At 34.7% G+C, this 17,693-nt stretch overlaps 1 protein-coding gene across 7 annotated transcripts in view; it reads right to left on the reverse strand.

Annotated features, from left to right (window-relative positions):
• herc1 (HECT and RLD domain containing E3 ubiquitin protein ligase family member 1) overlaps nucleotides 1-16,673 on the reverse strand; it is a 106,176-nt gene extending 89,503 nt beyond the window's left edge. For all 7 annotated transcript variants that reach the window (XM_056461516.1, XM_056461514.1, XM_056461518.1 and 4 more), the window contains exons 1-9: nucleotides 16,494-16,673; nucleotides 12,354-13,297; nucleotides 12,165-12,260; nucleotides 8,521-8,715; nucleotides 6,589-6,900; nucleotides 6,390-6,486; nucleotides 5,578-5,721; nucleotides 3,118-3,245; nucleotides 2,847-2,991 (exon numbers count right to left, since the gene is read on the reverse strand). In XM_056461516.1, the coding sequence (XP_056317491.1) occupies nucleotides 2,847-2,991; nucleotides 3,118-3,245; nucleotides 5,578-5,721; nucleotides 6,390-6,486; nucleotides 6,589-6,900; nucleotides 8,521-8,715; nucleotides 12,165-12,260; nucleotides 12,354-13,268 (2,032 nt within the window). In that variant the 5' untranslated portion in view covers nucleotides 13,269-13,297; nucleotides 16,494-16,673. The remainder of the gene's footprint in view (nucleotides 1-2,846; nucleotides 2,992-3,117; nucleotides 3,246-5,577; nucleotides 5,722-6,389; nucleotides 6,487-6,588; nucleotides 6,901-8,520; nucleotides 8,716-12,164; nucleotides 12,261-12,353; nucleotides 13,298-16,493) is intronic.
• Nucleotides 16,674-17,693: the final 1,020 nt, after the last annotated feature.

Below are 17,693 nucleotides of genomic sequence, written 5' to 3' on the forward strand. Positions count from 1 at the left end.
GAAATATACACATGAAATGTTTCAAATGCAAGCGCAACTATTTCAAATTTGAGAAACTAGCATGAAGTAAAAAGCATCGGACCATTTTTTGCCCATACACGTGAACGGCAAATGTTCAGTACACCGCGTCAAATTGTCTGTGACATCATGAGTGAGGCCCCCTTGCTTAACCTTATCTGAGTCTGAGTCAGCACATACCCTTCTGCTACTAATCTGACCCCGCTCTCTCTCTCTCTCCGCTATCTCCAAATACAGTTAAACTCTTACAGCACTGCCCAAAAAGCAGCACTCACAAAACCAACAGCACCAAATCTCTAGCCTTCGATTATTGACTTTACAGTAGATATCTATAAAATGCAGAAAAAGCTGGAAAAAAAGAATTTATAAGGATGCAAAGTACAAACCTTAATTTTCAAAATTCTGTATTGAAAGCATTAAAAACAATGTTTCAAATAATATTTTTGTAAAAAAAAATTTTTAAATACAAGCTAAATAAGGATTTATTGCATTTTAGCACATGATTTATACATATGTGTAAAAAATTCAACCTGTTCGTATAAATACTTTTAATTAAATCATGTAGTGCAATTCACTGTAAAATATAAGGTTGTATAAGGTTTTAGATTTTGAAAAAAATTTAATCTGAAAAATCCTTAAATAAAATTCAATTAGTTACCCAGCCCCATACGGGAACATCATGATCTCTTGTTGCATCCCTATTATTACTTTACAGAGTCATATCTTTCTGTATTCAATCAACAGAAACGGTTTTAAATTATCAGCTTCTCTGCTGCTATTTCATTGCGAAACCAGATCAACATTTTATAAATGTCACGTTTCTATAATAATAAAAAGACCAACGGCATTAAATAAAAAACAAGATACTAAAAATCTAAATCAGTTTTTAAGAGAGTTACATTTGCTAAATATTCTACCATTTTAAAGGATTTACAATTAAAATTATTTCCTTTAAAGTCTCTCCAGACAAAAATTGTTGTCTGATAACATTACAAATAGGACATTCCAAAAATACATTTAACAGTTTCTGTTGCAATATTGACATTTTGGGCATTGTTTTCAATTAACTCTCAGGGGTCTGAGGTGATTTTGGAGCCCCTAAGATGTTTTGACATTCCCTGACATTTGTGCTTTTTTCAGCTACTTAGTACATAGCATTGGACAACATTTTTTTGGTATTGTGTTTATGTCAGATATGGATGTACATGCTTGCGTTTTTTTAGAAAAAAAAAAATGCGTGGTGAGTAGGTTTTGAAGAAAAATATATAGCTGAAATAAGGTCCAACTGGCTTTGAGTAACCAGTCTTGTAGGCTAGAATATTTACTTCACAATTATGTGAAAATTAATTTGTTCTCTCATTTAAAGAAAACAGACTACAAATTACAAAGATTTACATTTTAAAAAGTCTATTTTGCGTCACCATACTGTATTTGTGGGAGTGAATAATTCATACCTGGAGAGGCAAGAGACACTCCCCCACTGGCTTATGTTCACCCATCAAGGACATTGTAAAGCAATGTCAAGCTGCAAAAGCTAGCCCAAACTAAATGCTTGTTGTATTACTCGCTGTATTATGACCATGTAAACACTATGGGCACTGGATATGCACAAAAAATATATAAATCTGAAATGGTTTAAAACATGTTCGCAAAACTTTTGTAATAAAAACTTTCTTGTGCATTAATCCAGCAATTAAAATAATTTCTGAATGACTCTGAAACACTAAAGTAGCATAATGACAAAAGCTTTAAACACAACAAATAACATTTTAAACAATTACTTTAAATCAAAATAATATTTTAAGACCTTGTATGTATATATATATATATATATATATATATATTAAAAAAAATAAAAAAAATAAATCACAGCTTTAGTTAACACTTTTCAAAAACTTTTGACTGGTTCAACTACGGCAAAATAAATTAAAAAAATGAAATAAATAACACGTATAACATGCATCACGTTCTGAAAAAAGCAGCATCAGATTATGGTGGTCCCGTGAGGTTAAATAATTCCAACTTATTCCTGAGGATTAAAATAAAAAAATTAACTTTCTAGCCAGCGCGCAGTGTTTTTTTGTGGGCGTGCACAAGTTCAGGCAACTGTCGTCATAATCTGGACACGGGAAGAGCCGGCATGATGCATGCTCTGCCAGGAGAATTGTATGGATTACCAAGCGAGACAACGCTTGTTTTCAAAATGAGTTGGAAAGTGCACCGTTCAAGCTTTATGCAGGTATGTCTAATGTATTTGTGCAGATTCCGCTGTTTTTTCTGACCACAGATTACATTTCGCACAGATCTCACGTGGATGATTGTAATAACAAAGCCTTGTGGGTGTGGTCGCATTAAAAATAATGAGCACTGAAAAACGTAACAGTGTTGGTTTCATACTAAATACTTTATCAATCAATCAATATATGTTTTCAACATGCACTAGCTGCATTTAAAAGCAGACACTTCAAGCTTTCTATAGATATATGGTTCATGTCTGTGTGTTTTTTTTTTTTTTGTTTGTTTTTTTGAGTTTCAGCTCATTTTAGTGACGTGTTTCTAAAAACAGTTCACGGCGAGAAAAAAAAAGAATGCGTACACTGTTTATTTTCCTTATATTGCCAAAGCACACACTTTTGTTGTTATTGTGAGTGTACACACAAAAAAGTAGACACCTAACAGATTTGAATGGTGAATAACACTTATTTGTGTGACCAAAATTAACAGAGTATTCTTAATGTCTTTGGCACTGATAAGAAAAAAACTGATGCTGGTCACGGTACCGTGACCAGGGCCCTCAGAGGGTTAAAAAAATCCCTAGTGATTCTTACCATGTGATAAAGCGAGGCAGTGGCTGTCTCCTATAGAGATGTCCACTACTCTGGTGGTGGCAAGTTCCTCAATCAGTTTTGGTCTTAAAGCCGTGGCCTCCGATGAACCACAGCCAAGACACGCACCACAGCCCCAAGCGTACACCTGCACAACAACATCATAAATAATGGCGTTAATAATGAATACACACAGTACTGAACTCCTGACTGCCTCACTTTCTGCCATCCATCATCAAAGCGTAATAAACTACAGGTTAGTAATGCGTCATACCTGACCAGTAGAGGTGAGAGCCAGAGATGACTGACTGCCAGCACACACTTTGCGTATGAACATTCCCTGCAGTGCCTCTACCACCTTGGGTTTATACACTCGATTGGTGTCACCATGACCCAGTTTCCCTACAGAGAAACAACTTTATAATTATAATGTTGGCAAAGCAGAAATGGTAACTCAAGAAGGGTTTTGATAGCAAAAGGTGTAATATAACATAACAATATAACTTAATATAACATAACAATATACGTAATATAACAATATAATATAATATAATATAATATAACAATATAATATAATATAATATAATATAATATAATATAATATAGTATATAGCGTAATATAGTACAACGTAATATAATATAATGTAATATAATATGTATTATATATTATAACGGTATATACTATAACGTAACATTGTATAAGGTAATAAAGTATAACGTAATATAATATAATATAATATAACGTAATATAGTATAAGGTAATATAATGCAATATAACGTGATAGTATAACGTAATATAATATACGTAATGTAATATAACATAATGTAATCTAGTATAACGTAATAACATAATATAATATAACGTAAAACAGTATAAGGTAATATGCCATAATATAATATATTGTAATATAACGTAATATAATATAATATAATATAGTATATAGCGTAATATAGTACAACGTAATATAATATTATGTAATATAATATGTATTATATATTATAACGGTATATACTATAACGTAACATTGTATAAGGTAATAAAGTATAACGTAATATAATATAATATAATATAACGTAATATAGTATAAGGTAATATAATGCAATATAACGTGATAGTATAACGTAATATAATATACGTAATGTAATATAACATAATGTAATCTAGTATAACGTAATAACATAATATAATATAACGTAAAACAGTATAAGGTAATATGCCATAATATAATATATTGTAATATAACGTAATATAATATAATATAGTATATAGCGTAATATAGTACAACGTAATATAATATTATGTAATATAATATGTATTATATATTATAACGGTATATACTATAACGTAACATTGTATAAGGTAATAAAGTATAACGTAATATAATATAATATAATATAACGTAATATAGTATAAGGTAATATAATGCAATATAACGTGATAGTATAACGTAATATAATATACGTAATGTAATATAACATAATGTAATCTAGTATAACGTAATAACATAATATAATATAACGTAAAACAGTATAAGGTAATATGCCATAATATAATATATTGTAATATAACGGAATATAATATAACGTAATATAGTATAAGGTAATATAACGTAATATAATATACCGTAATATAGTAAAACGTAATATAACATAATATAGTATAAGGCAATATAATATAATATAATATAATATAACGTAATATGGTATAAGGTAATATAATGCAATATAATATAACGTAATAGTATAAAGTAATATAATATAACTTAATTAAATATAACGTAATATAATATATTGTAATATAACGTAATATAATATAACGTAATATAATATAACATAATATAATATAATATAATATAATATAATATAATATAATATAATATAATATAGGATGAGGCAGTGGCGCAGTAGGTAGTACTGTAGCCTCAGCTGTGTCAGTTGGCGTTTCTGTGTGGAGTTTGTATGTTCTCACTGTATTCGCGTGGGTTTCCTCCGGGTGCTCCGGTTTCCCCCACAGTCCAAAGACATGCAGTACAGGTGAATTGGGTAGGCTAAATTGTCCGTAGTGTATGAGTGTGTATGGATGTTTCCCAGAAATGGGTTGCAGCTGGAAGGGCATCCGCTGCGTAAAACATGTGCTGGATAAGTTGGCGGTTCATTCCGCTGTGATTCCCCAGATTAATAGGGACTAAACCGACAACCGAAAGAAAATGAATGAATTATATAATATAATATAATATAATATAATATAATATAATATAATATAATATAATATAATATAATATAATATAATATAATATAAGGGCAGCACGGTGGCCGCAGTGGGTAGCACAATCACCAGATTGGCGACCCCAAATTAATAAAAGGGACTAAGCCGAAAAGAAAACGAATGAATGAATGAATGAATAAATAATAACAAAATATAGTATAACGTAATAGAATATAATATAATACTACATAATTTAATATAATAAAATATAACGTAATATAATATAACGTAATATAGTATAACGTAATACAATATAATGTAATATAATGTAACGTAATATAACATAATATAGTATAACGTAACATAATATAACAATGTAATATAACATAACAATGTAATACAATTTGACGCAATATAATATAACGTAACAGTATAACGTAATATAATATAATATAATATAATATAATATAATATAATATAATATAATATAATATAATATAATATAATATAATATAATGTTTTCCTCACCATTGTCTCCACCTCCAAAGGACCAAACTGTGCGTCCATCTTTCGACAGAGCAATGGTGTGGGAGCTTCCACAGGACACCTCACCCACATTACTGATGTCTTTAACTAGTGTGGGAATGTTCCTGCTGTTGCTGTCACCATGACCTATAAATGGCAGACACATGTAATCAATGAGATACATCATTTTAAAAAACGCTGAGTTTTTAGTAAAAGAACAAGTTTTTGGAGATGCTTTAAAGGGATAGTTTACTTAAAATGTTTAATTCTGTCATCATTAACTCTCCCTTGTTGCAAAGCTTTTAATAGTTCTTTTCTTCTGTTGAATGCAAAAGAAGATATTTTGAAAAAAGCTTAAAAACCTGTAACCGTCGACTTTATATTTGTTTTTCCTACTGTGTCAATGCTTACAGGTTTTCAGCTTTCTTCAAAGTATCTTCTTTCTTGTTCATACAGAATAAAGAAACTCAAATATTTGGGACCACTAGAGGGAAAGAAAATTTGCATTTTGGGGTGAACTATCCCTTCACAAAATACAAAATTTATATATTCATTTAACTAAACATTTTAACTAATATAAACGTTCCGAAAATATAACCATTTAAAAAAAACGTTTGGGTTATTATAGTTCAAGGTATTATTGAATTGAGTATCATTAAGTCAAAATTACTTTGTTTATATTATAGACATAATCTACAAAATTATAGCTAGGGCTGCCCCAAATAATACTTCAAATCTCAGAATAGTAATCCATGACATATTTAATATATATTTTAATATGTTCAACAAATGTATATACACAAACAGAAATATACCTAATCGCCCAAAGTCGCCCTCTCCCCAGGTGTAGAGCTCTCCATCCTCACTGACAGCAGCACTGTGTCTGTAGCCTGCAGAAACACAAACCACCACCTACAAACAAACAAACAGAATACATTAATCAATTAAAACACACAGATCTGCTCTGAGAGCCCAAAATAACTGAAGTGAGGCATTACTGCAAGAGTTGAATACCTTTCCTTGTAGAGGGCCCTGGATCAGTTTGGGGTATTTTTGAGTAGAGCTGTTTCCGTGACCCAGTTTCCCATAGTCTCCATCGCCCCAGCTGAACACCTCACCCTCACTAGTGAACGCTAATGTGTGGCCGTCTGAGCCTTTGGATGATGAAACTTTCTTAATGGCGCGGTGAGGTTCGAAGGTCAGCTTCTTAAGAGTGGACTGGTTGTTTGAGTCTCCCAGTCCGAGGCGACCATAACTGCCCTTTCCACACGCTCGCACTGACCCGTCGGAGGAGATGACGAACGTGCAGTACTGGCCGGCTTCAATCTAAAAAACAGGAGGTCAGAAAATGTCCATTACAGGTATAAAGGAGTATACTATTGTTGTATAAATAACTATTTTGTTTAATCTCACCAGTCACAATGGCTATTTACTTATTTCTGAATGTTTGTTGTTGGCTTTGAGTATGAAATAAAACTTTTAAAGGCAAAGTATGTCATTTTCAAGATCGAGAAGCAATCGCTGATGAGAGACAAGCATGTTGAGGCACACAACAGAGACTTTATTATACTACAGTAGAACGATTCCTCTCATGATTACGTGGGGAAGTTGCATTGTTTTATCATAATAAACATAATAAACAAAAGTTATTATTATAATGTGTGTGTGCAGTCTAATAAAATGCACAACACATTAAAGCGCCTTTGGTATTTCCCTGTTTTCTACGAAACCATACCAGAAATCGGGGGTATGTGACAGTCTGTGTCACTAGTTAAAATAGCTTATTTCTCTGAATTTCTACATTCCTCGAAACATAATGTAATACACAAGTCAGCAAAATATTTACGATATTTAATGAAAACATCTGACATGTTGTGTGTTTGAATAAATAAATAATAGATTATTTTAAATCAAAACGCATCAATATCACATGACCAAATCAGTTTATATTTAATAATAATTATGAATGGTAGTGTAACATATTATATAATCTCAAATGAAAACATTTGATGCATTTCGATTGGCGCGAGAAAGTAATTAAATCATTTGTTACAACATCAAAAGCCATCCCGCAAAGGTGAAACAAATGAAGGAGAAGTCAAAAAGAGCTACGTTTGCAGGGTGGGAAAATGTACAGCAAGCTGACAGGGAAAATTACAAGGTCACTCGCTACATTGAAACTGCTGTCATTGAAAATGAAATGAATGTTCTTGGCAGGTGGAAGATCCTACCCCAGATTTGCAAAATTAGTCAGATCAGGACTATGCATCTCAGCTAGTAGCAGCAGTGAAAGGGTGTTCAGTTCTGCTGGACGCACCATCAGTAAGCGCAGGACTGCACTAAAGCCATTTACAGTGGATTCAATAACGTTCCTCAACAAAAACACATTTACAAAGCCTAATCTTGGTGAGTAAAGTATTTTCAAATTAAAACTAAAGATTAATTCAATCATAAATGCATAAATGTAGACAGAGTATGTAGGCATTATTCTTTAATTATTCAGCTTCACCGTTGCCTTAAAACCGGATTGTGAAGAGAAGTGGCAAAACAAATCCCACAGAGCCTTTATCTTAATTTCGTTATTGCCAAATAACGAAATACCCAAATTGCCAAATACCCATCATAAATTAGAATTTATTTTAATTTAATTTGTTTGGAAAGACTTTTTTTATTGGTGTCTTGGCCAATATAACGGCTAAGTGTATGTACCTAGGTCTATTTAGAGTGTTGATATGTTACAGAGGATTTCTTTTATTTCTTTGTTCCAACTTCTAAATGGCCTTTGTCGGGCTCGGCCCTGTCAGCCTAACTTTTATGGCCCGAATACAGCTATAATGCAATTCTGACCATGCTGTGCAAGACATAAAAAGCATAAAACCTAATTTAACCAATGTAAAATCAAAGGAAGAATGAAGAAAATAAAAATAATCTGAGGATGCTTTTTACCGTTTGTGCATCACTGAAGCTGGGAGCAAGTTTGGGCTGGAGGATCTTCTCTTGAGTTCCCTCTACAAGCTGATGGCTACTATTGCTGCCCCACACATAGACCTCGCAGGTCTCAGATACCATGGCTGCTTCACCCGCCTGGATGCTGTCCGGACTTGCACATGTTCTCGAGTAGTCCGAAGCCATGCGGCACACCTGTGACATCAGGAAAACCGATTAACTGAAATAAAAACTGCTATGATTTATAATTCAAACTATCTATTTTTTTTTTGGATATAGCAAAATAGACTGGAAAACTGGACTCAGGAGTAACAAAAGTCTAAGGACAAATTGCTCACAACAGTTATAAAAAGATGAACAAGTGAAAGAAAAATATCTGAAAATTGGTTTAGAATGCAAGGCAAATTAAGAAAAAAATGTAAGAATTCAGAAATTTAGAAAAGAATTAAGAAAAACTCAAAAATTCTCTCATTTGGATTTGCTGGATTAATTAAGAAACGCGTTTCAGCAAAATGTTAATGGTTGTTTTAATCTATTTACTATGTTTGTTTTTTCAGGATATACAGAATGTTAGTTTCTGTTTCTCTCACTTTAAATTGTACTTTTTCACAGTAAAATCTAAATTGTGTGTTTTTTCTTACTCTTATTAACATTGTTATAGGGGTGGGCGATATGGAAAAAATATCATATCACGATTTTTTTCTGGGGAAATCACGATTTACGATTTTTATCCCGATTCTTTTTCAAGTTGGTTTTTTAAGACTATTTTGCAAATTACAAAGGTACAATAAAACCAAACTAATGTCTCCATATAAAAATATACTCTTACCATGTATGTTTAAGAATATTTTTATCAGGGCTTTGAATCGGTTCAAGGAACGGAAACGAAAAACAGAAACGAACGACATTTTGCAGGAACAGAAAAAAAAAATGAAAACAAGATCAACTTTAATCGTTCTGAACAGAAACGTTTACAGTTAACCGGTTAATAACGTTATTTTATCGTTCTCTTTATTATATGAATTTAGGCGACAAAAAGCATTCATGTAAATCATGTGTACAAATGCTACGGTGATGCATACAACGTGAAATGCCTGAAAAGCAGACGTCATAAGCCAGAGTCTTTCTGATGCGACGAGCTTGTCTTAAAGGTTACCGAGAACCTGGCTCTTTCATGTACAAAGGTATGTTTCGGTTTAAGTTATTGCTATTAAAACTTGTATTTATACTAAATGAATTATTGATTGTCGATTGTTTTTAGATGGGTCTCCATAAAGAAAATCCTTTTGTTAATATTTCTCTTATGACAAATCATCTGATAAATCTATGTGTAATATTGAAGGATGAGGGGCAGATCATAAACATGATAGATAAAGTTTTGAATGATAATATATATTATCAAACCACCCAAGCATTTTCCATTCGGAGAATTACAGTATTTAATAGCTTAGTCCTTATAAACAATCCTTTAATAAAATACATTTACAAGGCTACTGAAGAATTAATCGAATATGCAATATGATCCGCATAATAATCACAGTGAAATGAGCTAAACGCTTGTTTTTATATTAACTATAAATGTCTAGCCGTGATGTGTATTTATGCCAGTCTATAAAAAGATAATATAGCTTGAAACACTTTAATATTTCAGAGGAACCATGTAAAGTTTGCACAACTAATGTTTGGTATTTTTAACCTGCTAACCCCCATCTAAACACCATGTAGCCTACTTTTTGATTACTTGACCCGCGGATTAACGGCAGCAACAGCGGACATAAACGAGATCTGTGCATAACAGGGTTTTATGTGTCCCCAATATGCAAAGTCAAGAGAGTGCACGACTCCATAAGGTAATATAAACTGCACACACTTGATTACGTAATGTGTGAAATTTGGAACGCGTCGCACAGTGCAAGGCATAACTTATTAAATGCCCATGTGTAACGGAGGCCAGCTAGTAAGTGTTGTGCAGGTAAACCTCACTCCTCTGACCTCTAAATGTGCTCTAGCGACAGACGCTAGAGGCCATGGTCTTTAGCCTCCTTGGTAGAGAAACCGACTCCCATGCGGAAAGGTTGCCCGTTCGATCCTAGCTCGAAACGTGTTGGGTGGTGTAGTACTGGCGAGGTTACATTGGTGCCGTGACCCGGATGGGAGTGAGGTTTAGGGGGGTGAGTGTAACGGAGGCCAGCTAGTAAGTGCTGTACAGGTAAAACCTCGCTCCTCTGACCTCTAAAGGTGCTCTAGTGACACTAGACGCTAGAGGCCATGGTCTTTAGCCTCCTTGTTAGAGCAACCGACTCCCATGCGGAAGGTCGCCAGTTCGATCCCAGCCCGGAGAGAGTTGGGTGGTGTAGGAACGGCGGGGTTACACATGCTAAATCGGTCATCGATAAGGTCTATCGGTTTTAAAGTGTTACCGAAAATAAATCGATCATTGAGTACCCTTTAGCATCCCTAGTTTAATCAATTGTAAAAGCAATGTCAATGTTATTAAAAGGCACACACAATCTATCAATTAATCCATCCAATACAGGGCTCTAGACTACCTTTTTGCCTTGGTGCGCCTTTTTTTCATAGGTGCACCACGCATTGCATTGAATGTATACAATTTTATATTTATATTAAAGATAAATAAGGCAAGAATATGAGAATGATCCTTTTTATATTTTTACACCAACAAATTATCTTGTGGTAGTGAACTTGTTTAATCAAAATCTTTGTAATTGTAACATTCAACATGCAATAAAGTGCCATAAAAAAAAACCTAAACCGCAAAATCTTCTGTATTTACAAGTAAAATTAAGTTTTATACTCGACCTATGCCTAAATCCAAAAAGCACTAAATTATTTATATTTATAAATTACACTAATTAAACTAAATAACTATTTATTACATTAATAAACTGAAATAGGCTTTATAATCTTATTCTCTGATTAAAACAAAAGTGATTTAGCAATACCGCACCACTGCATCGGAAACCGCAGTGAGCACTTTTTCCAAAGTTATGCCTTTCTTTTTTACACTTAATTACTGGAGCAGCTCTCTTCCAAAACCGAAAGTTACTTCATCTGTCTGGCAATATTTCGGCTTTCAATCAAATGAAAAACCAATTTAGATGAGCCTATAGTCAAAATTTGCTGAAACTGTGTAAAGAAACTGTGAAGTGCAGTCACACATTGAATCTGAGGTGTCATCTCATCTCATCTCATCTCATCGATACATAGACGTCACATATACGTCAAGTAACGAAACTGAGGCCGGTACCAGCTGAAGCCCTTGCGAAATGTCAAAATACAGCACTGAATTTAACAGGTAATGTCTTTCAGCCAAAAAGTCTATCAAACGCAATCAGAGCCAATGTTATGTAGAAGTGTTGCCTAAACGGCTATTAAATTTCTAATAAAATTAAAACCAAAATACAATTCATTGCAGTTTTTGTTTGATAAAAATACACGGAAACGAAATAAAATCAAAAGGTGGTTAGTTTGTAATTTGTTTTAATATTAATAGAAAAACACATTTAGCCTATTTAAGCTAAACGGCTATACGCTGCCAATAAGTCATTAATAAATACTATTTTACTGTGTAGGCTACTGGGTTATACTCTTACAACAAAAATACATTTTTATAGACACGTTACCTCCTCAAACAGACAAAGTGCAGCTTCATATAAGGAACAGAGGCCATCAGCAGTGCGGGTCGGTTCTCTCCACTGGCTCCGGTCAGCAGAAGAACCCTAAAATCACCACAAAACCAGTCGTTTAGCAATATAAAACATTCGTGAAAACAGATTGGGTTATGTGTTTGAGAGTTTTAATCAACACCATACCAGTGAGCGTCTCATCTGCATCAGAATGTTCATGAAGCAGTCATATCCCATCAGCCCCTCCTGGCTCTGCTCCAGACTGCTGACTCCGGCTGATGCAGCGAGAGCCATCTCAACCCACTCCAGCAGGTACCGCAGAGACCCTCGCTGCGCCGCCAAGCCTAACAGAAGCTCACACGCTAACCTTCGTCCAACCACATCGGCCCCTGAGTTCCGCATGGTCACGCCTTTCAGAAACGTGGTGACCTGAGCCAAGCAGTCCAAACCCATGGGTGGGATCTTGCTCTCGTTGGCCAAAGACAACGGCGGAAGCGAACCAACTACTTCAATGGCTGTGGTGATGACATCATTGCAAAGGTTGATGCCAGGACCGGCTGGAGGCAGCGTCCAGCTTTGTCGGAGCAAAGCAAAAAGCAAGCTTAGACCCGTCCGAACACCCATTTCAATAAGAGCATCTGTGCTAGAGCGCGGCCGCTCGCTAACCGCTTGCAAGTCCGCAGAACCCATAGTATTTTCAGTCGAGTGCTGCTGCTGTTTGACTTTGCCTTTGTCATGGTATTTGTTAGAAAGTGCATAAAAAACTCGCTGCAGGACCAGCAGGCGTTTGCGGAGGGCAGTGGCGAACGGCGAGTCCGAGCACACCGTCTTGGCCAGAGCGAGTTGACTGGCCAGCAGAGCGTCCAGATAATGCTCCTGTTCATCACTGGACAGACACTCTCGCTCAAAGTCCGGCAGTTGAGGGCCCTTCAGACAGAGCACCTGCTGAGGGAGGACCACCACCTCCTTATTGGTCAGCAGTTTCCCATAGAGCAGCGCCACGCCCTCACGAGTGGAGATGGACTCACTGTCCTCTGAGATCCAGGAGCTGTTTAGGTGCTCCAGCCATTTGAGTTTTACTGGAGGTATCATCGCAGCCATGGTGCCACCTTACACCCTCCACATCACATCTGAGGGATAAAGAGGAACAGTGAATACACAATAAATGTGATATATAAATGGTCATTACTTACTTAGTGAATCTAGAGGTGTATCTACTACTACTCAACAGCTTCTCAACTCCAGTCAATTTACCCCCCTCTGAAATCTTATCCACCCCCACCCCATGCATTCCTGAGTATGTCCCAATACAGGTGAGCTTAACAAACCACCTGTAGAAAAGACACCCTCTAATCTCTCTGACTCTTGCACTAGGTTGCACATTTCCACTATAGACACTTTCTTAATCACTCCATGTCTCATGGAAACATTGTGCATTTCAAACTGTGCTTCTTTCAGGTGAGTGGGCTTGACAAACCACCTGTAAAAACACTCTTCTCTTGTATGCACCTGATACTTTATCTAAACTCCATTTTACAAGGACTCAATAATGAAAACGAGGTTTACTCTAAATGTAGCACAATCTTGTTCCACCGCTTGCTTTAACCTTAAATAACTCTTTGGTACAATATATCTCTTTTGCACAATATTCACCTTTAATATCTCTCTTGCACAATATTGTTTAGTCTCATGTATAAGCGTCTTATGTGTACAGTTGAGTATCTTATAGTATATATTAGTTATGCATAGGTTTTTTAACTAGCTCTTATGTCCAGTGTTGTGTTTGTATTTATGATTAATTTATGTAGTATTGTTATCCTGCGAGACACGACATTTTGTTTCTCTGTATGTCCACACATGTAGCGGAATGACAATAAAGCTCAACTTAACTTGAAGCAATATTAACATTTGATAAGATAATGATTTTATTAAGTCAGACAATTATGTTTGTACTATAAAGATTAGTGTTTGATGACAGCTGGTGTAATATTTTACTGACACATTATTGATAATTTTTAAAAAGAAATTAATACTTATATTTGAAAAAGATCCATTAAATTAATCAACAGTGACAGTAATGGCATTTATAATGTCCTTAATCAAATCCTATAAAATAAAAAGTATTACAAAAAACATTACGAAGCAGATTTCAGCTTGAAATATAAAAAAGAATTAAATCACATTTCGCCATTTTACTGCATTTTTCCATCATATAAATGCAGTCTTGGTGTGTGTGTGTGTGTGTGTGTGTGTGTGTGTGTGTGTGTGTGTGTGTGTGTGTGTGTGTGTGCATACAGTTGAAGTCAGAATTATTAGCCCCCTCTGAATTTTTTTTTTTTTCTTTTTTAAATATTTCTCAAATTATGTTTAACAGAGCAAGTTAATTTTCACAGTATGTCTGATAATATTTTTTCTTCTATAGAAAGTTTTATTTGTTGTATTTTGGCCAGAAAATAAAAGCAGTTTTTGCCTAAAACCATTTTGATTCTGAGAAACACACTTGAAGCGAACCGCCCCATTCAGAGAGTTCATCAAGTGTAGATCAGGCAGCGATGACACATACTTGTCAGCTTGCCAATGTACCTACTGACGCCTGGAAACCGTACAGCAAAATGACAGTCTTTGGCTGCTCAGCCTGAACACACATGTAGAAATGTAGGTCTTGGGTCAAATCACTGATTATTACCTTTATCATCTAGTCAGGCAAATTTCCATAAGTAGGCCAACGTTGCACTTTTTGTGGATCAGACTTTCACCTTCTTAAGTTATGATCTGCAGAATCTTACAAGAAATTTGCACTAAAGCATGATAGTATATGACGTCAACAAATTCTGTTTTTGCAATACTTTCTGAAGCTTTTATTAGCATGATATTGAAAGGGTTATTAAAAAAACAACTATGTCTGTGCAGTGCATTATTGTATGAAAACCTCAGAGCAAAAAAATAAATAAATAAAAAAAGATTATGAAGGTCAAAAGTTAATTTAATATGGTCACATTAGTAAACATTAGTTAATATGCATTAACATCAACAGGAAGATATAGAGCTCTACATATATGCTTTAGATGTTAAAAAGTTGGTTTAAAAGTCATAATCGTTCAGTTGTATTTTTGATTTCAAAGAGATATTAAATATCTACAATATATACAAGCATCCATCATCCGTTTAGTTTAATTAACAAATGGAAGCTTATTGTAAAAAAATAACTAATTTTCACTCTACGTTAAGGTTGAAGAGCAGAATAATGAAAATGTTTCTAAATAAAAAGCCCATTAAGTCTTCAAGCATTTGTTGCTGTGTTGAACATCACTGTAAATATAGTAGTATGAGCATTCTTTAAAAAATAAATAATTATTCAGTTTTGAATTGCTCACAAAATATCAATATCATGCATGTTCATTATCACATCATACTCTACTACTGAATATTGCCTCACGTCTGACAGATTAAATTAATAGGAATATTTATTGCATATAAAGTACACAACTCCAGTCATTTATCTCATTTATCTTATTTCATAATAGTTCCATGAGTCAGACTGACAGTAGCCTACATTGGCAGCAGTTTTGCTTTAGATGCATGCAGACAGAACACGAGTAAACATATTTCAATAATAACCACTTTTCACATTATCAGGAGTAAACGTCTTGCAAGGTTTTCCAGCTTGTTATTCTACATAATACAACTCGCCTAGTTATAAAGTTACAGGTTGTTAGTTAATGCATTAGTGCAAAGGTTATAGTAACACATTTCTCTGCTCTATAATGATGACAACCTGATCCTGCAAACAAGCATTTTAATTGTCTGTGAAAACAGCGCGTTACCGTGATAACGTCTGCAACTGAAACGGAACTTATCGGCGTTAGCTTGTTAGCATGAAAGCAGGCTAACAGCCCAGTATACGACAGCAAGCTAAGCTAACTCAGTCCTCTACACTGAAATGATTCATGAACAAAACACAGTAGGCTGTGCCTACATTAAATTATCACACACACATATATAGGTTTAGTTAACGCAGTGGACTGTCTTGAAAGTACTAGACTATATAGCACGGCTAGCTTGTCGCATTAGCCGGGCTGTGGAGCCGCTTGTCTGTGGTTGCCAGGCTGAGATCAACTCCCCTCACTTCACATGAGTCAGCTTACTTCACATTAAAATCATGCACCCAAACAAACATCTTCCCAACGTACAACACATGCATTTGACACACAGACTGTCAACGAGATGCAAGGTCGGAAGATTACACATACTGTCACATTTGAAACGACTTGATTCTGCTGCCTGTTGTGGTAATAAAAGAACTGAAAAGGTGAGGCTGGAGCTTACCATAAACTGCCAAAGGCCTATTCAATGCATGAACGAAAGTGGCTCTCATGGTCATAAATGATCCATCGGCACCTGCATGTGCCGGTGCATGATAGAAAAGTCTAGTAGTCGCTGTTTTGATGATCTGAATAATAGAGAGTTGGGAGTGAGGAGAGCAGTGCTCAATCCCTCACGACTCTCTGCTGCTGCTGTGAAATAAGTGTTCAGTGTTCAGTTCAGTCCCTCCCTATCATTCATTACCCGCTGGCTGCACAGAACAACAGCTCCACAACCTCAGCAACTAGACATGTGCATTGTGCCTGGCTTTTATTGAAAAATAATAATAATAATAATAATAATAATAATAATAATCACACAAATATATATATTGAATAAATGTGGGTTATATGGGCACATTTTACAGAAATGTGCATTTTCTATAGATGTGTCTATAGATTATCAGTATTGAAAAAATCTTTAGGTTTACAATTTCTTTATGTTTGAAAAAGAAACAATGTTATTTGAACAATAATTGTAATTTAATTACTTATGGAAAATTACAAACACCACAAACCTGCTTGTCCCCACAGCCATGCACAGTAGGAAGGGGCTTTATTTTGAGGTAAAAAAAACAAACAATAAAACATTTTTTTTTTTTTACCATTCGAAATACAGTATTGTATTCAGAACAATCAAATATAGGATGTAAATGACATTTAAAATAAATAAATAAATAAATATAGTCAAATATAAAATGATAGTTGTCCCCTGGAGTTGCATCACTGGTGTTACAGTTTAGCAAATATCTATTATTGTTGTGGAATAAAATCATAACTTGACTTTCATCTTCCCATTTCCTGAAGATCTACAGCAGTGTTTCCCAACCCTGTTCCTGGAGGCACACCAACAGTTCATGTTTTGGATGTCTCCCTCATCTGACCCATTAACTTCAGGTTTTGGAGTCTCTTCTAGTGCAGAGTTTCCCAACCCTGTTCCTGAAGGCACGCCAACAGTACACATTTTCATCCTCTCCCTAATTAAACACACCTGAAACAACTCATCAGAACATTAGAAGAGACTCCAAAACCTGAAGTTAATGGGTCAGATGAGGGAGACATCCAAAACATGAACTGTTGGTGTGCCTCCAGGAACAGGGTTGGGAAACAATGATCTACAGTATGAAGAAAAGCCCATTGTAACTTTGTTGATAACATACACTGG

Source organism: Danio aesculapii, chromosome 7 (assembly GCF_903798145.1).
Source record: "Danio aesculapii chromosome 7, fDanAes4.1, whole genome shotgun sequence".
Taxonomy (NCBI): domain Eukaryota; kingdom Metazoa; phylum Chordata; class Actinopteri; order Cypriniformes; family Danionidae; genus Danio; species Danio aesculapii.